The following is a 25,931-nucleotide window of genomic DNA, read 5'->3' on the forward strand; positions in this document are numbered from 1 at the left end:
GAGTCAAACACATTTGGACCAACGGTAACGTGTTGACTCCCTGGCTTGCGAGGATGCATAATATAGGGCCTGTTATAGGAAATGATTAGTAAAGTATACAGGTATACATACATATTAAGGTAGCTAAACACAGTTTCGTATAAAATCCAGGGGGTTTTCCTCAGAGAAAAGCATGATGGGTAGGGATTTCCCTGCTATTTTTATGCAGTGTACATGAAAATTGCAGCTTTTTTATTTTTATTTGCATAAAGTAGAGTCTTATCTTAAGATTAAATGAAAAAAGTATACAAATATTTTTTGAGAATTATTTTTTGTGTGACTTTTTAATAGTGGGAGATAACTCTAAAATCACCCATTTTTCACATGTGCAGAATTGCATGATTTGAGTAGCAGGTAAAGTAGCTCTTTAAAAAGCTGGAAAATATACCCTAAAAGTACAACAAAAAGAAACCTAAGGACTTGCTCTGTTAAATGCAAGGCACTTATATTTTCTGATTTCTGCGCTGTTTGTGATCAAGGGAGCTAAAAATGCATAGGTGTACTACAATTAGACGCATAAACTTCCCTATTTCCCCCATGTTTCATGTGTCAAATACACCTTATTGGTAAGTGATAAACAGGTCCAGGAAAATCACTATATTTAGCTATATAGCTTAATTTACCTATATAGCTTTATTTACCTATATAATATAGCTTTATTTAGCTATTTTAGAATAAGTTTCTGTTTTATGAAAAGCAAACAAAAAGTCGCATGAAAATTATGGCTGATATTTTTTTAAAAAGGTTTGATAAAAACAACCTAGGGCATAGATAGTAAAAATATTGCCTCTTTTAAACACTTTTTAACCAAAAAATGCATCTCTATTGTTTGGATAGCTGTCCAATACTGGAAGTGCGATGAGGCATGACTAAGTGTGATTGCCTTGCATTGTGCTGAATTATTACCAATCAATTATCTTGTTGACCAAAACTGCTTTTCTTTGTTAAAGTAGCTGCTTATTCACAGATTAACTGTTATAAATAGCCCCAAAACTTTTAGATCTTTGATTGCAATTGCACAAAAGGAGAAACATTTTTAAAAGTGGGTTTTTGGTGAATTGTTTTCAGTCCATTTCAAAGTTGAAAACTAATACTGCCTTATTATGCGACTTTTTGTCTGCTTTTCATAAAACAGAAATTTACTCTGAAATAGCTAAATAAAGCTATATAATATAGGTAAATAAAGCTATATAGGTAGATTTAGCTATATAGCTAAATATAGTGATTTTCCTAGACCTGATAAATGCAATATATTTATAAAATTCACAATTCTATCTTTCTATTGATATATAGATGTCTATGTAGCAAGTCTTCATATTATTTCTTGATGGGGGTCACTTTAGCATGTCCCTCATTTAGTAATGTCATGATAACGTCATACATAAAACTGTGTTTTGCACCCTAAGGATCTTGTCAGTTGCTTGTACAGGTTGTAGTTCTTGAATAAATCTCACACAATATTTTACCATAATGACATGTTCAACAAATTAAGGTATAAAGAAATCTGCGTGTCACAAAGTTAAAGTTTCTGTGTAATCATTCATATTTGTACTGTGCTATAATGCCGCAAATCTTACCTCCGTCTCTGTCATTTTTGTTTACATTAGTGTGAACAAGGAAGAGTTCCAACAAGGGGAATAATCTCGCTTATTTTATTGCACGGCGACTATGCAATACCATAGCGGATGAATGGTCACTTTTATTTTTTAAACCACATTTTAGAAAAAGTATATTAAAGAGAAAGAGTCAAGGGGTTCCGTGAGTAAACCATTTTGATTCTATATTTACCAAATATGAGATAAAATAGCTAAAACATCACAAAGTAACGTACAACAGTACGTCTTCTTTTTCATTACAATGGTGTGCAATTCGTGTCATAAAAGTTCCACGTCATGACAAGGTGCGTGGAGATAGTGAGTTGTTTTTGTAATTGTTGCGCAATGGAAAGGGTATATAAGTACTGTATAACTGTAAACCAATATCGAATCCAAAGACATTTGAAAAAAATCTTACATCTACATGTTTATGTTTATATATGCAATCAACTGAGTAAGGTATGTCAACTGTACAAAAAAATTACAGAATGTATCAATTTATATATTTTTTCTAATAATTCAATATTCAATTTGGGTTTCCGATTTTTAAAATTGTACAATGTCACTATAATACATGTAAACAATCACTTCCTTACTTACAAAAATAGTATTTAACGTGACGATGTCCTTGGTCGCACTTGAGCAATATTTTATTAAAATATATATATTAAAGACTGAATACGGCCTTTTTTTTTTACCCGTACTATTTGAAGTTAAAATCAAGTTACTTTAAATTTTATCAGTGAAGAGTATTGTATTTTTAACAGTTAATTTGGTTTGAAAACAATAGACGTCAAAATTGTTTTCTAGAGTAACATGAGTAATTATATAATTTACATCTAACTATCTCAATATCTAAAAAGAAAACTCTATATCTGATTAGAATTGTTTAAAATGGCAATCATTACATTTAATTATTCCAATTATATTTAATTAATCACTCAGTGTCAATTGTATTATTATTAGCATCGTATTTAACCCCGAGGTAAATTTTGCCATATATAATTCTCTCTGGCTGTAGGCTAAGCCTTAGGATAAATAAATCTTTGATCTTACTGGAAAATTTTCTACATTACGCTATAAAATGGGGTAAAAATGTTTGTTTATTTACACATTCAACCTAACTTATTCCAGATTTATCAACCTGTAAACTCAGTTTTGTCGTGTCAAGATCACCTTTACCTTTCTTTTAACAGCCGAGGTATGGCGAGTATCGCAAGACGCCTACCCCATTATAAGTTTGGACTGATAGCAGACGTGCAATATGCAGACTCCGACAACGGATTCAATTTCAGCAGGACCAACGAGCGATTTTATCGCCGTTCACTGACGCTACTAAAGGAAGCCGTTTACGTTTGGAAGAAAGAAAAAATAGACAGTGTACTTCAGCTTGGTGACATCATAGACGGAAAATGCTTCTCTGAGAAAAAATCTGATATTTGTTTACAACGAGTTCTAAATCAATTTAATGAATTACAGAAGGATGTTTATCACGTCTGGGGGAATCATGAACTGTACAATTTTGAACGCAAATTTCTGATGACTTCCGAGTTAGGACCAAAAGAGGAATGTTATTCACCTCCCGATTGTGCATATTATTCAATTGATCTGCATCAACGGCTTCGACTAGTGGCCCTAGATTGTTATGAGGTCAGTTTGCTAGGAGTTGATAAATCTTACAGATATTTCGACCAAGCATGGAACACGTTGGGAGCTATAAACCAAAACGACACTTGGAACAGCCCAGAAGGTCTCGTGGGGTTGGAAAAAAGGTTCGTGAAGTACAATGGCGGATGTTCCACAAGACAGATTCAGTGGTTAGATGAGGAGCTTGCAGCGGCCAAAAGAAGGAAGCAAAATGTCATTGTAATAGGTACCTATCCATATCATTTAACAAATGCTCTGTTTTGTTATTACTCGGAATTTAAATACTCTTAAGCAAGTTGAATCTCTTATGGTTTAATTTTTTTTCTTCAAGGTCATCTACCAGTTTTGGAAAGCAGTGCGCATGCGGCTAATCTGCTTTGGAACTTTGATGAAGTCTTACAAGTTCTTAAGGCCAATAAAGACTGTGTGTTGTGTTATTTCAGTGGCCACGATCATGATGGTGGATTTGACTTGGACGAATCAGGAATTCATCATATAACATTGGCAGGAGTAATAGAGGCAATAGACAATAACCCGTTTGGCACCGCGTATCTATATGACAACGAACTTGAAATCAAAGGAAACGGAAGTGTTCCTGACTTCTGTATTGACTTAAAGTATCCAATAAGGACTGGAACCAGTTGACCAAACTTTTTTCACGATTTTTATTGTTATTTATTTTATTCATGAAATGAAATACTCGTACACTGTTTTAACACCAATGATTAATTCAGGAGACGTTTTATATGAAGTGCTCATTATTTTATTGAAGATTTTTATCATTTTTTATTGTGTCGTTAATTTCTTTCATAACAATAAAAATGGTTTTTATTTTTCTGCTCATTGATATTTCATTCAAGTTACATGTATTCAGGAGAGAAATAAGAGAGACACTAATTTCAGGAAATTGAACAATTTGTCCTCCGTTTAAGGACGGGTTTGTTTAAGATATTTTTCAGATCAATTTGTAACAATATACGAGTTTTTGACCTTTTGATCTTTTCACCTCCAAATCTAAAGGGATTTGATTTATTATAGACAATATTGGACTGAATCTGGAAACCATATCATACCATAGCCCCCCCCCCCCTTTTCAATATATTCCGATATGGGTTTTTTCCACCAAAAAAAAAAAACGTTAAAAATTGATAAGAGTTATAGCCTTCTGCATATTTTACACAAACATCAAAGAATACGCACAAGGGGGAAAATGAAAGAATCCCATAATAACTTTTTACAAATGAGAATTTTCTATCCATTTCAGGTAATTGACTAAAGGTTCAGGTTCACAAAATGACCCTATACTATTCAAATTAAGGTTTCAGAGAAGAAATTGTCACGAATTGTTGACGATAATCCTATCTTAACTGATAAGGTGGAATTCTATTCACATTGTCATAGACTTAGCACCGCCATGAACCACCTTCTGATTCTTTCCTGCCTTATTGGTATGTTATTAATATAAAATTTATCTTAAAAAAATCAAATTTTTAAATGAAAGTTAAGACAGCATGGGTATTCACGTTTTATTAAAAAAAGAACCCGTGTTGATAGGGTCAATTGCATGCCAGCTGGTCCTTCCACATGTATGTCAGAAGATGTGCACGGCGCAGTACGCACCAGTATGTGGAACCAATCATATAACTTACAGTAAGTTTTCTTTTTTATTTTTGCCCTCGACACCAATGACTGTGAAATTAACGTTTTCCTGATCCTACCCCACCCCCAAAATAAGATATTACGGAACATACGCGTACACGACATGCTGCCTTTTAGACACACTACTCTCGACCAATAAGTTAATCGCGTGCATGTACGCGTATAGCGAGTCAAATTTTGCACCACTACCCAGTACTGATTTTATATTCAATTTATCAAACAGAGAAATATTAAGTTCGGATGTCAAACTTTCGACCAAGGCGATAGTGAGATTGATGTTTTCTTTCTGCAGGTAACATGTGCAAACTGCAGATCGCCGAATGTGAAGCCAAACTTCATCACCGCTTCCTAGGACTGGCCCATACAGGAACATGCTCATCTGGTGGTGGTCACGTGACAATACCAACTCACTTCGACTGTCGACAACAAGAACCATGTGACGAGGAGGAGACTACAGGAGAAGTCTGCGGAACAGACGGGGTTACATACAGTAAGAAACAAGGATATTCAAATCTTTTAATCCATAATGAAATAGAATCCAGCAGGATACTGAGTTTGTGACGAAGGAACAATATGCATTTAAGAAATAAAGTCCGCGTTATCGTGAATGTTGCAGGATAACCTCCGAGGTCGAGAATGTTGTCTGAAATATAAAAGCCGAGGCGTTAGCCGAGGCTTTTATATTTCAGACAACATTTCGAGATCGAGGAGGTTATCCTGCATCATTTACGACAACAAGGACTTTATTTCTATTCTACTAACGGCTCTAAAATACAGTTGATCGTTTTCTCTATAGAGAAACGAATTAGATCACCATGTCGCAATTTCGCTGTTCCATTTAACACCAGAGGGTCAATCGATTGCATTAAATGCAGATGATTTCAGCTTTCGTTGGATTAAAAATATCCTTTAATTATTTACAAAGTTGCTTGTATCATATATTGATTAATTTTTATGAATGAAAAATAACAAAACCAGTTGTCTATTTCATTGATTTATCAGTAAAATCACGGGAGTGTAAATGTTGTGGGGAGGTCCATAGAACAGCCCAACTTGGCTATAAAAACGGATATTTATCAGCTGTTTCAGGCAATACACACGTTTAGACTGCGGAAGACGACACATCGATGTGGTTTATATAAGTATTAGATTATACAGTGAAATATTTATTTCAACTGTACAGATTTGACATGTGTTTCTGATCTGATAATTTTTTGATGACGTTCGTGATTTATTGGAGAATAATGTCCGCGGCATTTCTTTGATCTCGGCAATAATCGTAGTAGAATTACCGATATATCCCTAGTTGACATAGCAAAATGCAAACTACCAAGGTCCTTAGCTGAACGTAGCTATGTATAAATAGGAGGTTTCCGAGATCTTGTGTGACACAGAGCGCCAATGGTGATTGTAATGATTTCTTTAGTTAATGTGACATAATTTTTGTCACTAGAGATTATCGATATCCTCTTTGAAAGCAACATTAACTGGCAAAATTTCCCACTGGTGGTCGCTGATAATCATCTTCTGTCAGACACCTTGGGAGGGATGGTTTCTGAGACCCTCTGTGCCACAATTTGCCAGTCTAGGTTAAATCAATGCTGATTTCGGAGATCATTTACAGGCCCGTAGGAAGCAATTTCAGTTTGGGGGGGGGGGGGGGCACAGCCAAACATTTTTCAGTTGACAGTTGAGGGGGCACTACCAAAAATTTTCTGACAAGCAAAAAAAAAAAAAAAAAAAAAAGGTCGTCAACTACCAAATATTCCTCGACAAGCAAAAAAAAAAAAAAAAAAAAAGGGTCAGGCGGTTTTATTGAGGGGGCAAATGCTTATAGTATCTATGTTTACTATAGTAATCTATATATGCGCGGCCCCCCCGTGCCCCCCCCCCGGTTCCTACGGCCATAATTTAAGTGCAGACTACCAATATCGCCAATCAACATATCACTACGTCTTTGGCCAATTTATTTGTATCTTTCTTTGAAATTAATCGATGGAATCAGATTTAGATTTTCATTTTGTTATTGGGGTGTTTTGTTGCTGATATACAATAACGTGGAATTGAAATTTTATCTTCCTACAGAAAGTCAGTGTCATTTGGAACAGTCAGCTTGTGCTTTGGCCGCTGCTGGAGACCACATGACCAAATCTCATTCTGGACCTTGTTCAGCGATGGAGGCCAGTCACGAATGTCCGACGAAATGTGACGAAACTCTCGACCCCGTCTGCAGCAACGCAAACGTCACATACAGTCTGTATTCACCATCTATACACCCATACCATTTGTCAAACATGTACTATCATGAAAAAAAAATTAAACAACTTTATAAAATGATGATACTGCTACAACAGGTTTTGTGTCTGTTACAGAAAACCCATGCATTTTGAAGCAGACTTACTGTCGATTTTTGAAGTACAACAACCCTACATTCTTGGAGAGATACGAAGTCCAACACGCTGGAACTTGTGACGGTTCAGATCCTACTAAGACAATCGCAGTAAGAATGTAATATATATTGCAGTTAAAATCATTTTTAAAAAAAACATGTTTCTTGATGCCCCTTTTAACTTTTTTTTTCACTTTGATTTTCATCCTTATGTTAGGTTGATTGTAGCAAATATGTGACAAATGTGGGATCCATTGCTGTGGAAGGCGGATCAACCAACTCAGTCAACTGTCCACGTATGAGTGGTGTTACTCACAGTGTATCTGACTACGTGTGTGGCGCTGATAAACACACTTACTATTCAGAGTGTTACTACTGCAAACACGTTGCTCAAATGAGCAAAAATGGTAAAATTGAAAAAATGAACTTTAATTGTATATTAATTTACTTGATTTATTGTATACAAGAAACGCTTATCTGTGTTAAGATTCACTGACCATCTAACAAGAGAGATAACTCTCACTGGGATAAAACTATCATTCCTTTATAAGAATTGTAAAGTTAAAAGCCTATTTATTGTCAAATTTTGCTGCACAAGATATACTGAAACTGTGTGCATTTTACTTAAAAATTAGATTTCTGTTGGAAAATCATTAACGCGAAAGCATTTCAGAGGGATTATGTACCTTAAACTTCTGGAAACAAAATTTACGATAAACGCGCCAAAATTCGAAATCTATTATCGACTTCATTTAAGTTGAACCCATCATTATTCCTTTTTCAGGTGACCCGTCAGGAGCTGCTATTTTAATGACAGGAGTCTGTCCACATTACATAACACAACATGTTATTGGATGAAGTTAATGTGTATAGATTTGAATAAATGTTTTATTATTTCAAATGGGACTATACACCGATTGTTCTTTTTTTTTTCTACTTTGATATCTGTACTAGTATTTGATCAATAACAACACGATGCATTTATTTGGCGGGGCAAGATACTATTAGAGATATATTACGTTAGATTAGGCGGACTTAAGAGTCAGTTGTCTCCATCTTTTGTAAAAACGGACAGAATTTACATCGACGGTGGGAAAAAAAGTTTAATAGAAACGTCTATGCCTAGAAATGTACTATTTAATAGGCGTCGGAAGCAAATTGAAAGGGGGGGGGGGCTATTTGAAAGAGAAAAAGGCTCAACTCCAATATAAGGATAAAGTAGTCCTTTTACTAAAACCAATATGAACATATTCTTACACCAATGTATAGTAATTTTACAGAATTAATTATTTCCACATTTCCATACATACGACCAGGGACAGGTCGACAGTTGACACTTTCCATACGTTCAAGTGTCGACAGTTGACAGCTGACACTTTCCATACGTTCTAGTGTCGACCGGGGAAAGGTTGACAGTTGACACTTTCCATACGTTCTAGTGTCGACCGGGGACAGGTCGACGGTTGACAGTTGACACTCTATGTATCCCGTTCTATTGTCGACCGGGGACAGGTCGACAGTTTACAGTTGATACTTTCCATACGTTCTAGTGTCGACCGGGGACAGGTCGACGGTTGACACTTTCCATATGTTCTAGTGTCGACCGGGGACAGGTATATGGTTGACAGTTGACACTCTATTTATCCTGTTCTACTGTCGACCGGTCGACGATTGACAGTTGACACTTTTCATATGTTCTAGTGTCGACCGGGGACAGGTCGACGGTTGACACTTTCAAAATGTTCTAGTGTCGTCCGGGGACAGGTCGACGGTTGACACTCTATTTAGCCTATTCTACTGTCAACCGGGGACAGGTTGACAGTTGACACTCTATGTACATCCTGTTTTAATGTCGACCGCGGACAGGTCGACGGTTGACATTTGACACTAAATCGTGTGCAAGTTACTACAATCCCTCTGGTGTATGCGAGACCAAAAGTAATGTTAATGGTGTGATAGAAACTAACTCTAATCACAATGATTTATGTGAGACTAACACCTAACCCTAATTAATAGACTAACCCTAATCCCACTGATGAATGCGAGGCTAACCTTAATCTAAATGGTTAATGCGAGGCTAACCCTAATCCCACCGATGAATGCGAGGCTAACCCTAATCTATATGGTGTATGCGAGGCTAACCCTAATCCCACATGTGAATACCTGTTTATCCTTAATATAAATTGTGTATGGTACCCTAACTCTAATTACGCCGATGAATGCGAGACTAACCCTTATCTCTATGGTGTATGCGAGACTAGCTTTAATCTCTATGGTGAATCCGAGCCCTAATGTCACTTGTGTTTTCAAGATTATAATCTCCCAGGGAATGCAATTCTTTCCGCACAAAAAATAGCTCTCAAAACCAGTGTGAAATACCATAATATCACGGGTCTCGTGTGTCCCGATTCGTTAAAATGCTTTCCATTGTGGTGTCAGTAACCCAATAGGGAAAAGGCATAAATTGTTGAATGTCAACTGTCAACTGTCTCCGGTCGACACTAGAAATGGTTAGAGAAAAAAGGCATAAAATTGTTGAATGTCAACTGTCCCCGGTTGACATTAGAAATGGTTGATTATCTACTGTCAACTGTCTGCGGTCGACAGTAGATAAGAATGGGAACTGTCAACTGTCAACCATGTAAGGTTGACAGTAGTCAAATGGTCAAATGGAAACCAAATCACTACTTTCATATATATATATAAGTTTCCGCATAGGGACTACATACCCTTATATTGGAGTTGACCCGAGAAAAAAGATTTCAAACCTGAAAAAAAACTTGACAAGCTTAAAAAAAAAGGAAAATTGAAAATTGTCGAAACCCGAAAATCCTATTTCGTAGGGGGGGGGGGGGGGGGGGTTACGATCGAATTTCTTTCAGTACCTTTTTTTTCAAACACTACCACTTACCTTTCTTTAATTACACTGCAATGTGCCTGTTGAAAGTGGGGGTGGGGGGTAAACCTACGCCCTAATGTTCAATGCCTATATTATGTCTATCTTTGCAGAAAAAGTGGGGGACTAAGCCTCCCTTTAGCCCCCCCCCCCCCCCCATTATTTGTGATGTTAAAAACATGAAAGATTTTTTGAGCGATTTTTAAACACGTCCAACTGAACTTCAATCAATATACTTGTACATCTATTTACTTGCTTTCTAACTTAACTGTATACAGTTACATGTATTCCTAAAAAGCATGGTCTCATTTTCTGTTTTCTCCTCTCTTTTCTTACATGCTCTATTTCTTCTTAACATAACTAATGCCACTTTTGTGAACGTGTAGCATAACAAATTCACACAATCTTTCTTCCCTGTTTGTGCTGCTACACCATGTTTTCAACCTCCTTTCACCGAAAATGATGCTCACAGGAACAAGCTTCCACTGGAATTGTAAGAAGTAACGGGCCGGGTATGTAGTGTATACATATGTTTGGATAAAGTTGAATGCATTGTTGGCGTCTGGCGCATTCAAACAATGCATGTGCATCTTTATTTTGGAAAAAAAACATCCTTTTTTTTCCTGAGGCTTCATTTCTCTTTTCGGGAATATTTTTCGCTCGAATTGCTTTTGGTGAACTCATTCATTGCACTTCTCGCTCGAGGTACTGCATTGCAGCTTTTATCAATGACAAGGTTTAGCTCGTTGGAACTTCAGTGTTTGAAATAATTTGAATAGGAATATCTGCAAGTCTCTTTTGAACACAAAATATTTTTCCAGAATTGTGAAGCATCCATTATAACCATCTCCCTGCATACTTCTAAGATCAAATCCCAACTTTTCAGTCATTGTGTTTAGTACTGATTGTTTCTGCATTCTCCACAAACTCCAGAAAATCCTCAGTAACATTTACGGCGCCTTTGTGTAATAACGAACAAAATTTTACAAGCTGAAAAATCTCCTATATAAGTTTTTTTTCCTTCAGCCATTATGCTGCAATGTTTACCGTTACATTGTATTTACATTTTTCAAAAGTCTTTGTTCGAGAAAAAAAAAACAGAAATAAGGAAGAAGTTGTACCTTCATAAAGCCATTTGCTCATGTACAGAACTGCTTTCTATCTGTGTGGCTTAGCAATACACTGGACAGGACTTGCAGACTTGAATTTTGAATAAAAATAACGTAAATATTTCATTTTTTAAAGAAACGAGGCATGCGAAGATCTTGAAAGTACCCCCCCCCCCTCTGGAATTTGCAAAGTTATTAAAATTATATACTGAAGCAAATAAAAAATGACCCTGGAACCCCTTAGAAAACGTGGAACCCACACTACGACTAATAGGTATTTTTCAAGTTTCGGAATAGGCTTAACCCCCCACCCCCCACCCCCTCTTTTTTTCTGGCTTGTCAAGAAAATATGCATAGGTGACAAGTCTGTGTGATTTACAAACCAATATCTCACACAAAACTTAAAAACATTCCTTAGATATTGGTGTTTTGAAAGCTGTTCAAAGCTTTCCATTCACTTTATAAGCAAATTACATGTGGAATGTAAATATATCGACATAAACCACAAAACGTCAGAAATGATGTTATCTTTTAATGCACTGTGTAATAAGGCTTTCCACAAAACTTAAGATTGTGTCGATTTTTATTTTCAACTTAAAATGACCAAAACTGTAGAACGAGTAGCGTTTTGAAGGTATTTCACGGAATTTTCTATTTTTAGTAACCATGGAAACTCCGTTTATGAAAACCAAAAACTAATGCATTATGTATCTTAGTGTAGTCTACTTGTGTGCCAATTTTATATTGAAATCATAACAATACATATGAGGAGTAGCAGTTTAAAGGAATTTCACAGAAATTTTTATGAAATCAGACTTAAACTGTAGGAGGAGTAATGTTTTGAAAATATTTCACAGAAATTTCTATTTCTGGTAACCATGGCAACACTGTTCAGTGAAATCAAAAACTGATGCACTGAATTATGCATCTTAGTGTAGTCTACTTGTCTGCTAATTTATATTGAAATCAGACCATAACTGTAGGAGTAGCCTTTTAAAGAAATTTCAGAAATTTCTTTTAGTAACCATGGCAACACCGTTCATTGAAATCAAAAACTGATGCACTGAATTACGTATCTTGGTGTACTTGTGTGTCAATTTAAATTAAAATCAGACCAAAAATGTAGGAGGAGTAGCCTTTTGAAAAATTGTTTACAGAGAGGACAGACGACGGGACACACATAATATCACATCTCCTCTGGTTTTTGACCAGTAGAGCTAAAAATCAAATTAAGTTTTTGGACTTTATCTTTAATACCATTTTCCCTGTGACATGGTAATTCTATTATACACCCCTACACACTTTGACATGTAAACTTAAAAAAAAGAAGAAGACAGAATTATGTATAAATATTGACATTTTATTCTCATTCATCCTAAACATTCAAGTTTACAAACAGAAACATTCATGCATCTTCAACGGAACTGCAGATAACTGAAAAAACGTCTGTCAAAACACAGTCCTGAAAACAAATTTTAGGGTTGCTGAACATAAGAAAACAGACTCTTACAGTTCTCTACAACAAACATCCTTAAAATAGATTCCTAACACAACAAACTGATAACATATACACCCAGGCTTTCATAGAGTAGCAGGACATTTATAAATATTTAACATAGTGGGATGTCATTGCCTGCATTAATTGGTTACAAAACAAAGCAGATACTGAATTTTCTATGATCTCTCACAAGATATGCAGAAACATATGCCAAATAAGAAAAAAAAAATACACTAGGAAAATTGTTGCTTTAATAGTACTTGTGTCTGCTTTGATATTTTATTTGGTGAAAATGATGAACACTTCTCATGGTGTCAAGCGTGTTATTAAAGTAACAACTGGTAACAAATACATTGGGAAAAACAAAATACTGAAGCTTTCTACTGCAAAAATACCTATTAATTTACAAATCTGCTTTCTATCAATTTCTTTTTACAACATACATCCATTTTTTAACATAATATTTTTACTTTGCATGTTTCCCCTTCAAAATCAAATGGAATTGAAATAGCAATTCATAACAACATTTCAGATGGGAGAAAAACTATGTTGTATTGTCTCGCAGATGTATAAAAAACATGAACTTTGCATTATAAATTGCTGACATGATTATCACAAAGAGCTGCCTCTCCCTGGTGGTAGGAGCTGGCTTTTCCAGTTGTCAATCTCAATAATAACTTTATATAAGAAATTTGATGTCTCTCTGTGGAAAGTTTGATGGACATGCTGTGTTCACCATTTCTCTGCTGTGCTATGTGATTTAGTTAATGTACTGAGCTAGCCAGCGGAAGCCTTCCCCATACCCTTGTCTTTTCAGAACACTACACATAAATAACTCCATTGGACGGCCAGGAAGCTCATTTCTGGACACAGTTCCCTAAAAAGAGAAATAAGACTTTTTGTTATACATATCACAACTTTGCTTTTGGTGGACACAAGAGTGAATACATTAGCATGGACAGTGATATCAGTAATTTCCTCTGCTCTTCTAGTAAACTTTATCTTAATTCTTTTTTTTAAAGAAACACAGGAGTCATGCTAAAATTCCCCAGTAACTGAACACTTTAATGAAATTCTAGTCAAGCTTTTAAAGCCTTTTAAGAATCTGAATGTTGTCATTGCTTCTATCAAGATTCTCTTTGAGAAGATCATCTCTACTATACAAGGATTCATCATCTTACCTTTCCTGTGGTTTGTCCGTGTAACCCTAACCAGTGACGAATCTCGTCCTCACTTGCAGCACCAGCCTTGTCAATTTTGTTGCCTAGAACAAGAACAGGGGCACTGGCCACTTGTTCATCTGTCAGTAAACTCTGAAATAATACATTTATTATGACAATATTTTCTTTTTGTTTTATACTACTTTGAAGGTCATGTATGCTCTTATTTAACTGTGATATGCTGTGCTTACATCTAATTCTGCTTTTGCCTCGGCAAATCTCTGTCTGTCACATACATCTACTAAGAACACAATACCATCAACTGCAGGAAAATACTCCTTCCACACTCTTCTGGCTGTTAACACAAAAGCACATTTCAGAACATTTGTACTAAAATTCTCACAGATAATCATTTACCAATTACAGGTTCAGCATACATGTATCCTGTATATTTAGGATCCAGCTTCTTTACAAAGCTTTATTTTGCTCATGATTTTTGATTAAATTTTCATTGAAAGAAAAAAAAATTCTGTTGTATCACAGGTTTATGTTCAATTTATTTACCTTGCTGATGACCTCCCAGGTCAAATGTTGTGAACCTCATTCCTCCCATTGATAATTCTTCTGAAGCTAAAATTAATGCATAACAAAAAATTTAAAAAGCCTAATAGTTTGACTATGAGATGCTATCATTTCATAATCAAAGGCAGTTATCATAATCATGGCAGTATCACAAACAGAATATGAACTTCTAAGGATGTGAAAAAATATGAAATATGACTTAAATTAATGAAATATGAATTAAAACTCCAATGTAGTTTTTCAAATAAATTTAAAGTCGCTCGGAAATTGTACCATTTCACATTCAAAAGACAAACTTTGGTATGTCAAAACTGTAGGGTCTTAGGGAAATTTCGAGACATAAGGGTTCAAGATAGGGTGGAGGGAGGTAATGAGAGGTTAAATAAAAAAAACTTTTAATGTTAAACTGTGTTCCTTGTTAATAATGAATGCCTTCTTTACTGTTATGGATCAGGTTATTTGCACCTAACGTTACTTTGCTTTCTTTCACAACATGATATTTTCAACACTTCGAACCATACAACTTCAAAGTTGGGGGACACAAGGTAATGAGAAAGTAATTAAAAAGAAATCTTTTAATGTTATATTTTTTTTTTAACATCCAGAGCCTTTTTGATTTGCTGTTATGATCAGATAATCTGCACATAATGCTTGCTTACCATCACAGCAAGATATTTTAAATGCTGGTTTGAACCATACAACATCAAAACTGCAGAGATGGAAAAATAAAACAAGTCAATTTGCCCATTTCTGCAGTTGAAAATAAGAAAAAAATCTTAAATTATGGCAGATAAATTTACATCCTAATGATCCCCAGGTATCAGATTGTGTTTTTATGCATGGTGATAATTCATGACCTCTCCCTCATATGCAGGGTGGCAAATGTGTTGTCTTCATATATATGACAAATGTCACAAGCGAGAATAAATTAATATGTAGTAAACAATAAATTCTGACATTGATATGTTTGTTTTCTTTTGACATATTGTTGGAGTATGACGTCAGAGCAGTGGATAAGGGAAAAAAGAGCTTTGCCAAAAATTTATATACACCTTAAGTATTTTATTATATTGGGATTCTTTGGAATGCTAATATTATTATTTACCAGGTACTGCTTCATAGAGAGATATCAGAAATTATTGGGCCTAAGTAAGGATGGTGACATATCCAGAGTTGTCAACATACTCAAAGCTGAGATACCAAAGTTTACCTGTGGTTTACCAACTGAGTAAAATTTTAAAAAAAAAAAAAAAAAGCTCTCTCTGATGTACCAAGCTGGAAAAATGATATGCATCAGAAAAAACAGTATACCATTTCTAAGTGAACAATATAAGCTCATGCTTACTTGGGTGGAGTGTGGGTACATGCTGTGCCATCCTGTCATCTTTTAACATGTGAAGCAGTGTTGTCTTCCCAGCATTGTCTAGACCGAGGAACACAAGCTTACCAGACTTTTTATACAATCCTAAAATATAAAGCCATGCCTTTAAATGTCATGCAGCTTGCCATACTTACAGTTTAGAGGTTCAAGTCACACTCCACTCAAAGGAAAATACATGTACCTACATTTCAGGTTCACACCAAAAGTTATAAATAACACATTGATTAAACAGAGGATATATAATGGGAGAATCTTTCTTGTTTGTTTGGTTTTTTTTTGCAGCTCAGTGCAGTACACATTGTAGTACATAACTGTAGATCACTAATTTTTTGCGAGATATGAAATTGGTATTTAAGCGAGAAAAAATTTTCACAAATGCTGGTTATTGCTGTATATATATTCTATACTGATACAAATATACGTGAGAACGAATTTTTGCAATCAGACAATCTCGCGCAATAATGCGAAATTAAAATTCTTGCGAATAAAAGGTGATTTACAGTACTAAACAAATTGATTTCTTCCTCTCATTTTTTTTTTCAAATTTAGCGTTCTATTTATGTTAATCTTGTTATGTGCAAATAAAGTGAGTATTTAAATTTCCTTTATTAAAATGAATCAATTTTCAGTTTCTGGTAAAGTATTTATAACTCCATTTTAATACTGTCCAATAATTGTTGAAAATGCAATCAAATTTTCAAACATTTTTGTCAATTTTTTTCTCCTCTTATAATACCATGGTCTCTCACATGTAAGATCATATTACTAAACTGTTGGCCACCCAGCCAACAAGAAAAGCTTAAAACTAATGCTGTAGTAATGTGTACAATATGAAGCGTAAGAATCCATCTTACATATTAGCAGATATAAAATGTTTGGTATGTACATCATCCGTTAGTATTAACATATGTGCAGATCATTTCAAAAACATAAAAGTATGGATGTAAAATGCACAAGTTCTCTCAAATCTAGGTATGTGTTCATGATGCAACACTGAGGACATACTGTACGAGGACCTCAAAGGCAGCTTACTTGGGTGTAGTGTAGGAACAGGCTGAATGATATGGCCTGCTTTCAACACACTCAGCAGTGTTGTTTTTCCAGCATTGTCTAATCCCAACAAGAGAAGCTTGCCAGATTTTTGACGCAATCCTCATGTAGTACAGAAAATATACACAAATATATGTAAAAATAATCTGTTTTTACTTGGCCAGTTTTCAAATGGTCAGATAAATATTAAGGAAAAAAAGTTTTCTAGAATGGAATTAAAATGTTGCTCTTACCTAGATAATTTAAAATGCCAGCAAACCAGTCCCACAAAAACATCTTTCAAATCTAAACAGAAGACCTGCAGCTGAAAGTACAAAGAAAACATACCCATTATATGATGTATTACAAAAGATCAAGAACTTTTAGAGATGAAAGTTTGAGTATTATATGTCCAAAATATGATTTGAATAATTTTAGTCTGTTTATGTGAAATCCTACAAATTTGAAACTAATGAGATCAAAAGTATTAGAACTGGTAATTAATAAAAATTCCCTATTCAAGGCCTGTTGCACTGGAATTTCTACTTATAGAATTTTTAACATTGATTATTAGATCTAATTTTGGAAGTTTTTTTTTTAACCCAGTTCAACATGTTGAAGATCAAATCCACAGTGCCCCAAATGTGATTAAAAAAAATAATATAAATGTTTTATAATTTTTACCATCCTTTGCAATTCTTGCTTAAAAAATTGGTTTACTTGGAAAAATTGTTAATGCATGGACTTGAACTTATTCACAGATTTATGTCAGAAATTCTATGGATTTGGTATATCATCATCAGTTCAGAGGTTGTGGTCACAGAGACAGATGTTCTAGAAACACAAAAATCGTGGACTGAGGTCAATCAATCCGAACATCTGAACTTCCTCAGTTCCAAACATGATTTTAAAGCGTTCACAACACTCTAAACTAGTTCACCATTTTTGTTTTCATGCTAAGAAATACACTTACGAATAAATTCCACAGTCTCCGTACTTTGTACACGACGCAAAATGGCAGTCTACGTTGCACAACTGTAACAAAACGAAGTGTCAATTGGTCGACACGCCACAGATTAGCCAATGAAATATAGGCTTACGAAGCTGCAGTAAATGTGATTGTCTCACGCGAGTAAATGTTAACAACAACGGAGAGCTGAGAATGGCAACTCTCCTTTCACAGGTAAATTTTATCTACGGTAGCAAAGTGTTATCAAAAATTCTTATGTACAGTATATATCAATTTCATTCACATAAATTTTAAGTTTATTATCTTTTTAATATAATAAGAAGTAAAGGTGAATAATTTTGCTCATGTACCGAATTTCCTCAATAATTTGGTGAAAATATAGATATACTCCACCTATCAAGATTATGATATGTATAATCCGTATCTTGCATATTTATGTTCCCTACTCGTGAAATCGTTGGACTATAGGTTTTACTCCTGACTGTTCTGGGACATTTAATGATTTTGTACATACTTGTATTTAAAACAGGTCCAGCACAATCTCTTGATTTAGCTATATAGCTTGAAATAGCTATATAGCTTTTTTAAGCTATTCAAAATAGCTTGATAAAGCTATTTATGTGCAGTTTTTCAGAAAAATGTTTTTTGTAAGAAATAGACAAAAAGTTGCAAGTACTTGACTATTCTTATATGTACTATGGGCTATCAAAACAACAACCAAAATCAAAGAAAGTTTTAACATAGCAGCATTTGAATACTTTTAAGCAAAAGATGTATTTCCATTGTTTGAGTAACTGTACACTACCTTGTGTGCGTTTAGGCATGGATAAGTATGATTGCTTCTCATTGTACTGAATTATTACCAGTCAATTATCTTGTTGACCATAATTGGCCTCCTTTATAATTTCATTGCAGAAGTAACTGTATCAATTGCTTTATATAGCCCCAAAACTTTTAGAACTTTGAGTACAAAGTCTCTTAAGGAGACGCAATTTGATGAGTGATTTTTACATGCATCATTTTCAGAAGAGTTCAAGGTTGAATATTATCACTGCACCAAGGTGCGACTTTTTGTGCATGCTGAGAAAATAACACATTTAAGAAAAAAGTGTGATAAAATAGCTACATCAAGCTATTCTGTATAGCTTAATAAAGCTATATAGCTAAATCAAGCTATATAGCTAAATCAAGAGATTGTGCCGGACCTGTAAAAAAAGTTGTATATAAGTTGTTTCCTTTGGATTTCAAACAGTTTCATTAGAGTAACAGCCCTTTGAACAGGTCCGGCACAATCTCTTGATTTAGCTATATAGCTTTATTAAGCTATTCAGAATAGCTTGATTTAACTATTTTATTACACATTTTTCTTAAATCAATAAATGTGTTATTTTTTCAGCATGTACAAAAAATCACACCTTGATGCAGTGATAATATTCAACCTTGAACTCTTCTGAAAAAATAAAATTCAAGTAAAAATCACTCATCAAACTGTGTCTCCTTGAGAGACTTTGTTCTCAAAGTTCTCAAGGATTTTATAGTTAGTTGATTGAAAATTTCTTCTCCTCATGAACAGCTAAAGGGGGGTAACTTTTGGAACTTCCTGTCCAAATATGACTTGAACGATTTTGTCCAAAATGTGCATACACATATAATATATAGTCACATATAGTAGATAAATTCAATAATCCACAGAATTTATGGACTATTTTATTAATCTTAAAAACAATTATTTCATTTACTTACTAAATCTTAAGTAAGAAAAAGCTTTATAGACAACGTAAACTGATTATATGATATCTTGTATAAAATACCGTTATTAAGCAGGTCTGCATATGTACAAAATAGTACACATTTTATTTTGTTTATAGCAACGTCATCCACTATTTTTACTTCAATAGATAAATTTACATGCTTGATTGTTCTGATATTCTTGATTGATTGTCCCTGGTCGAAACCGGTCAACAAAATAAATTTACTTCTGCATTCTCATGAATGTGATATGTTTTTATATCTTTAAGTTTCAAAATGAGATAGGGTATTTAAGAGCTATATGTTTTGTTTTCAACCTCTAAAACCTGTTACCCATTGAGACCGTTTACCCTTATTCTTGATGGCCCTAAATCCTTGTTTATTGTTTGCCCTAATTCCTTTCACCTTAAGTTTATTTTTGGTGCAGTTCTGTTGAAAATTAATTTTCAAAATGAATTCTATCATATTATGTCTTATTTTGTTGTCTAGGAATTGAGTTTATTATAAACTTAACCCCCCCCCCCTTTCTCCCTATTTGTAAAAGCTGCTAAGAGAAGACTCTACAAACAAGTGTGAGAGATAATTATGAAGATTTGATTTGAGTAAATCATGGTAATTCTTTAGATAAGACAATCTTAAAACAATTATGTAGGAATTCCATTATTTCTTGAAAGGAAGTTAGGAACACATTTTTTTTAGTTTACCTATTGATTTTTTTCAGAGAGTCCTTTGCTGCTCATCTAGTTGTAAAAGTCTTTCAAGGACATTCTGTACATCAGTTCAGCTCTACAAAAATCTCAGAGCCGGTAAAAAACAGTATCCAAAGAAAGGAGAGCATAACTTTACTTATGAGGAAATTAACCCTCCCTACACAATAGGTGTCAGAAAATCTTGGAACTCATGGAACACAAGTAAGTTTTTGGTGATCCGTGATTGGAAAGATGTTTTCTCAAATAAGTAATGACCCTCTCCTCAACAGAAAGAAGAAATGAATTTTTTTGGTAATTTTTAGTTTACAATTTTCTAAGAGAAGAGGGAAAAAAATGAAATTCATGCAAATTTAGTATATCATATGGAAATTTAGTTTATCAAATGAAGATTTTTATAACTAGTTATAGTATAAGTTTGGAGAAAAATCATTGATGAATATTATATATAAAAAAAAAAAAAGCAATTTATCAATCCCTTTCCTCCTAAAAATCAAGTATGCATGAACCTGAATGTTTCCAAGGTGCTATTTAGCTGAAGTGTATGTACTGCAAATGCAAAGAATATTAATTATATGTTTTATTATATATACATGTAAATACAAATGAGTCATGCCAATAATATGGATACTTCACCTTCCAGACAAAATTAGTGAAGAACAGAGTTTACATTTACAACTACCTTTATAAAAATTACATTTAAGTAACCCAGATGCTTCATTCTTGATAATTTTTTTGGGAAAACAAGCATCCAGACTAACAAAGCTTGACTATAGTATACAGCCCTTTTATCCATAGATATACAGTAAAACATTCTTATAACGAAGTGCCAGGGACAGACGATTTTGCTTCATTATTAAACATAATTCGTTATATCCATTAATGTCCCAGTATATTTTAGAGGCACGGGGAATAAAAATCAGTTTCGCTGTATTAAGCATCAATTTATTATAAGCGTGTTCGCTAGAAGTGTACTTTACTGTATAAATTTAACAGAAAAGCATATTGACCAAGCATGAAGTGCAAAAATAAAATGAAAGTAAAAACAAAAGGTCAGCCTGCTAGTATATGAACAGTGAATATTGTTGCATTTGCATGCTGAAATCTACATTGAACAGATCTTTTTTTTCTACACCTTATTGGATAAGCTTTGTGAGAAAAGTAACTTATGGGTGTGGTGATATTCTGTAGATTATTTAACTCTAAGTCTTCAACACTGTGTATTCAATTGCTCACTATTAAAATGAAAGCTACCATGGATCGAAATAGATGCACAGTCAGGGGAAGGTTTCATATAGCATTGCAATAATTTATGCCTAAAATAATATTACCAAGACAAGAAAATTAGACACCACATAGCATGCATGTACATATTAAATTTCTCTTACATAATAATGAACCTTTTATATTCCTGATATGTAATGTATAAATTTTTATTTTGTAGCTAATCTTCATGGGGAGTCAGGAGCACCCCAGGTAATATTCGAAGATATTTTTATCCGGAAATTCCTCGCAGGAACTTTTCCATTAGTTTACGAGCCAGGGACTGAAATAATGATCAGAAGGAGACAAAATATGATCGATATTACCATGGTGACAAGAGAAACTTTGAGAACAGGAAGAAAGCCTATGCCCTTACATCGGATGCATTTCTTGCATGGTTACAGTGAAGAATTACTGTCTAGATATTTGAAGTGCCCTGTCAAGCTAGATATACAATGTATGGACAATCACACAGTGCTAAAGGACACAGTGTTCTAGGAATAAAATGATACAATGTACAAAGTTTGTTCTATTTTTGTTGCAGAATTGGAAAAAATATTGTGGATTCTTGAAATGTACAGCTCAATGTACATGTAGTACCTTGAGATATAAAGAGGCTTTACTGTTTACATTCATACAGAAAATCTAGGCCAAAATGCGTTGAGTTCTTTCATTCTGTAGTATTAAGGACTTCAATTCAAAACCTTTCTATTGCAATTCTGCAAAATGTAGTATTCAAGCTTGCCATGCACTACTCTTAAAAGGGGCCAATTTAAAATAAACACAACTTACTAAAGATATCTTAAATTATTTGAAGATGTTATACAGTCATTCTACAATAAAAGACCAATTCAGGGTACATAACATGACAAAAAAAGTTGCTTCAAATAGCCACCAGAACAACATCATTCTCTAAAGAACATATTTGTGCACTTGAAAAAAAAATTATCCACAATTCTTCTTTCATCAACTTCTTATAAATATTTCGATGCTGTAAAAGTGGAATACATTGCCGTAGATTTAATTTCACTGATCGCGGTCCAAAAATTTCCCGCAAACTTTAAACCATCGTGAATATTGTGGAAATATCTATATCAAATATGTGCCATACACGTCTTTGTATTTAGTGATTATTATAATAAAATAGTAAATCATTGAAAATCGTTCAGATAGGTACGAAAACCTATTAGGATCAAACTACGGTAAAAAAAAATTTAAAAGGCGTTATAACGCCTTTCCACGCCTTTTCAAAAGGCGTTATAACGCGAAAAAAGGCGTAATAACGCCTTTTGAAAAGGCGTTATAACGCGGAAAAAGGCGTAATAACGCAAATAAAGGCGTAATTACGCCTTTCCAAAAGGCGTTATAACGCAAAAAAGGCGTTATTACGCCTTTCCAAAAGGCGTTATTACGCCTTTTAAAAAGGCGTTATTACGCCTTTGTAAAAGGCGTTATTACGCCTTTCCAAAAGGGTTATTACGGCTTTTAAAAAGGCGTTATTATGCCTTTGTAAAAGGCGTTATTACGCCTTTCCAAAAGGCGTTATTACGCCTTTTAAAAAGGCGTTATTACGCCTTTCCAAAAGGCGTTATTACGCCTCGTTTTTTTCAATACATGACTTACTTAGCCCATCTTGGGGGCTGATTATAATTAGATTTCCAGGAAAAAAGATTTTTAAATGTGTAAAATATTTTCAGTGTTAAACCGACTTAGTCCTTCTCTGATGCTAGACGCCTCTACCAAGGTGCATGGATTTCAGAAATTTGGTTGAAGGCTAATTGCTTATTATACCTATGCAAATAGTTTGCCTGTTTTTTTCCAAGAGGAGAGAAAAATATTTCAAATTTGACATGAATTTTTAATACGTGGCTAGCAAAGCCCAAAGCTGGTTTTGCCTATATCCTGGATTTTCAAAAGTAGAGTGTTGACTTCTCTTAATATGCATGCAAAATGCAAACAACTGTCTGCGAGATGTGCAGGAATATAGAAAATACTAGAATTTATAATATAATTTATAATATTATAACTATAATCTAAATATTGGGTAAATAAAGATGGCTTTGGTTCAATCTTTCATATATTTACTATTTTAAAATAACGCCTTTCCATTTTTGGATATAACTTCTTTTCAAACAGGCCGGTAGTAAGAATACGAGGGGGGGGGGGCTCCCCCACCCCACTTTTTGGGAGAATAATCTTGCTATAGTTTTAATTTAAAAATCATTTATTGATTGCTTGGTCCCTTAACATTTTGTTGCAGTATGGTTAAACTCAGGCAAGTCATTGCATTTAAAAAAAGGTTTACCGAAAAGTTAGAAAAAGTTTCCCCTCAAGTTTAGGCAGTTTATTTTTTTTGGGGGGGGGTGCTTCTTTTTTTGTTTTTTTTTTTGTTTTTTTTTTTTGATTGCTTGTCAATTTTATGGGCGCCCCCCCCCCCCACTTCAAAAGCATGGGCCTGTTAAAGACATAATAATTGCCCTTCAAAAGGCACAATAACGCCTTTTTGAATGGCGTATTAATGCCTTTTAGAAAGGCGTAATAACGCCTTTTAAAAAGGCGTAATAACGCCTTTTAGAAAGGCGTAATAACGCCTTTTTAAAGGGCGTTATAACGCCTTTCGGAAAGGCGTAATAACGCCTTTTGGAAAGGCGTAATAACGCCTTTTTAACGTAGGTCGCGGGTTTGCAGGCCATTTAAAAGTGTCCGAAAACATACCATGAAAATTAGTTATATGAATCCTATACCTTCGTTTTACATTCTCTGAAAATTTTATAAAATTCGTCTGCACCGTTTTTGTGTAATTAAATCTCAAACATGCCATTGTTGTCGTAACATTTTTGACGGTATTCTATTGAATTATATAAGAAAAACGTCGTTTTCGGCTCTTTTTGAGGCAAGATTTTGTTTCAAAAAGTTTCAATAACTTTTAAATGGTGCAGACGAAATTGTTTCCCCTTTGGTATTTTAACAAATAATTGATTTGAAATAAATTAATGTGATAAAATTAATATGTCTTCGGGTTAGTTTTCGCGTTATTTAATGTGGATAATTGCTTTTATATCGCAAAATGTAACATTTTTAAGAACGACGTCATAAAATATCGCGACGTCATGCTTGACGTCGTGAATATCTATCCGGTATTCAGTGCAGAAAAATAAGACAAAATAATTTTTATAAAAAATAAATTCACGTCTATCTGCTTTCAAGTGACCCGTGAATCGTATCATAATAATTCAATATCAATGGAATGATTATTAGACATGTTTCTCCTCAGATTAGGTTTTTTGTACTTCTTATATATTAGTGAATTCTCGCAAGGGACGTAAAACAACAGTAGATAAAACTTATCCTTACATTTGGCTGTGTATTTTTCTTTTCCAGCGTGCTGGCAGAAAACGGTATCCCCTAATCTAAGTAATTCAAGTATATAAAATGTTTTTATTTAGACCAGCAAGGGCTTCAAATTTACGAATTTCTGCCAAATATCGTCCCGGCTAAGTACAGTATATTTTCAGTATATATTTAAACAAAATATTTATTTTACATACCACATTTTCAGAGGGGTAAATGGGACAAGAATTTAGAATTAATTTTATCTGACGTAATCAACAGCCAGTTTTTTTTAGAACTTTAATTCTACTAGTTTGACATGGAAAGCAGAGTGAATAAAATCTGTAGGTAAGAGCATTACAAGCTGTTGCTTAGGGGACGAACATTTCATTCGGGGATGGTATGTGGTGGGGGTTGGGGCTTGCAGATTTTGGAAATAAATAATCTGTCATCGAATGTGTTGAAAATAAATAATCTGTCCTCGACTGGGCGAGAAAAAAAATCTGTCTCTGACTAGTTCTAGCACCCCCCCCCCCCCCAGAATGGGAGTTTTCAACTTTGATGTTTTTCTTTCTTTCTTTCTTTTTTTTCTTATTGCTTGTCAGACTTTTTTCAGTGAAGAAGAAATAAATAATCTGTCCTTGTTTTTTTTCTTTTTGGAAATAGATAATCTTTCCTTCACCGACATGAAAATAAACAATCTGACTCGGTAAAATTTACCACCCCTCTTTCCCTCAGAAATAAATAGTTGTCCCCTTACAGGAGGTCAGTGTCGCTAAAAAATTGTCTGTATGTTTCATCGTACCTTTGCAGTATTTAATTTGTAATAAATTTGTAGAGCTATATAATTTAAAAATGTCCTTTTGAAAAATAAAGTTTAATCTTTGGATGTAACAGATGTATTTGCATTTTTTTTTTTAAATAATGG

General features: G+C 34.2%; 4 protein-coding genes across 5 annotated transcripts; 3 read left to right on the forward strand and 1 right to left on the reverse strand.

Moving 5' to 3' along the window:
* Positions 1-1,701: 1,701 nt before the first annotated feature.
* LOC133184265 (manganese-dependent ADP-ribose/CDP-alcohol diphosphatase-like) lies at positions 1,702-4,072 on the forward strand. Its single transcript, XM_061319241.1, has 3 exons — positions 1,702-1,797; positions 2,831-3,507; positions 3,613-4,072. Exons 2-3 carry the CDS (start codon positions 2,838-2,840, stop codon positions 3,924-3,926), a joined length of 984 nt encoding a protein of 327 aa, XP_061175225.1. The 5' UTR covers positions 1,702-1,797; positions 2,831-2,837; the 3' UTR covers positions 3,927-4,072.
* Positions 4,073-4,662: 590 nt separating this feature from the next.
* LOC133184266 (serine protease inhibitor dipetalogastin-like) lies at positions 4,663-8,240 on the forward strand. Its single transcript, XM_061319242.1, has 7 exons — positions 4,663-4,729; positions 4,836-4,931; positions 5,233-5,430; positions 7,026-7,193; positions 7,313-7,440; positions 7,547-7,736; positions 8,114-8,240. Exons 1-7 carry the CDS (start codon positions 4,696-4,698, stop codon positions 8,185-8,187), a joined length of 888 nt encoding a protein of 295 aa, XP_061175226.1. The 5' UTR covers positions 4,663-4,695; the 3' UTR covers positions 8,188-8,240.
* A 4,433-nt stretch (positions 8,241-12,673) lies between these two features.
* LOC133184271 (GTP-binding protein SAR1-like) lies at positions 12,674-18,073 on the reverse strand. 2 transcript variants are annotated; one of them, XM_061319248.1, is made up of 7 exons: positions 17,958-18,073; positions 17,239-17,309; positions 16,988-17,107; positions 14,557-14,622; positions 14,244-14,347; positions 14,014-14,145; positions 12,674-13,709 (listed from the first exon to the last, which is right to left on the reverse strand). In XM_061319248.1, the coding sequence occupies exons 2-7, from the start codon at positions 17,279-17,281 to the stop codon at positions 13,593-13,595; spliced, it is 582 nt and encodes a 193-aa protein (XP_061175232.1). In that variant the 5' UTR covers positions 17,282-17,309; positions 17,958-18,073; the 3' UTR covers positions 12,674-13,592. The 2 variants fall into 2 exon arrangements, with proteins under 2 accessions (XP_061175232.1, XP_061175230.1); XM_061319246.1 differs by lacking the exon at positions 16,988-17,107 and adding an exon at positions 15,920-16,039 and having other exon boundaries at positions 17,958-18,072.
* A 48-nt stretch (positions 18,074-18,121) lies between these two features.
* On the forward strand, positions 18,122-22,195 carry LOC133184272 (small ribosomal subunit protein uS3m-like). Its single transcript, XM_061319249.1, has 3 exons — positions 18,122-18,167; positions 20,425-20,614; positions 21,855-22,195. Exons 1-3 carry the CDS (start codon positions 18,147-18,149, stop codon positions 22,169-22,171), a joined length of 528 nt encoding a protein of 175 aa, XP_061175233.1. The 5' UTR covers positions 18,122-18,146; the 3' UTR covers positions 22,172-22,195.
* The last annotated feature ends 3,736 nt before the right edge of the window (positions 22,196-25,931 follow it).

This window comes from Saccostrea echinata, unplaced genomic scaffold (assembly GCF_033153115.1).
Source record: "Saccostrea echinata isolate AGI-Se365-2 ecotype Australia unplaced genomic scaffold, CSIRO_AGI_Sech_v1 ptg000010l, whole genome shotgun sequence".
NCBI lineage: Eukaryota > Metazoa > Mollusca > Bivalvia > Ostreida > Ostreidae > Saccostrea > Saccostrea echinata.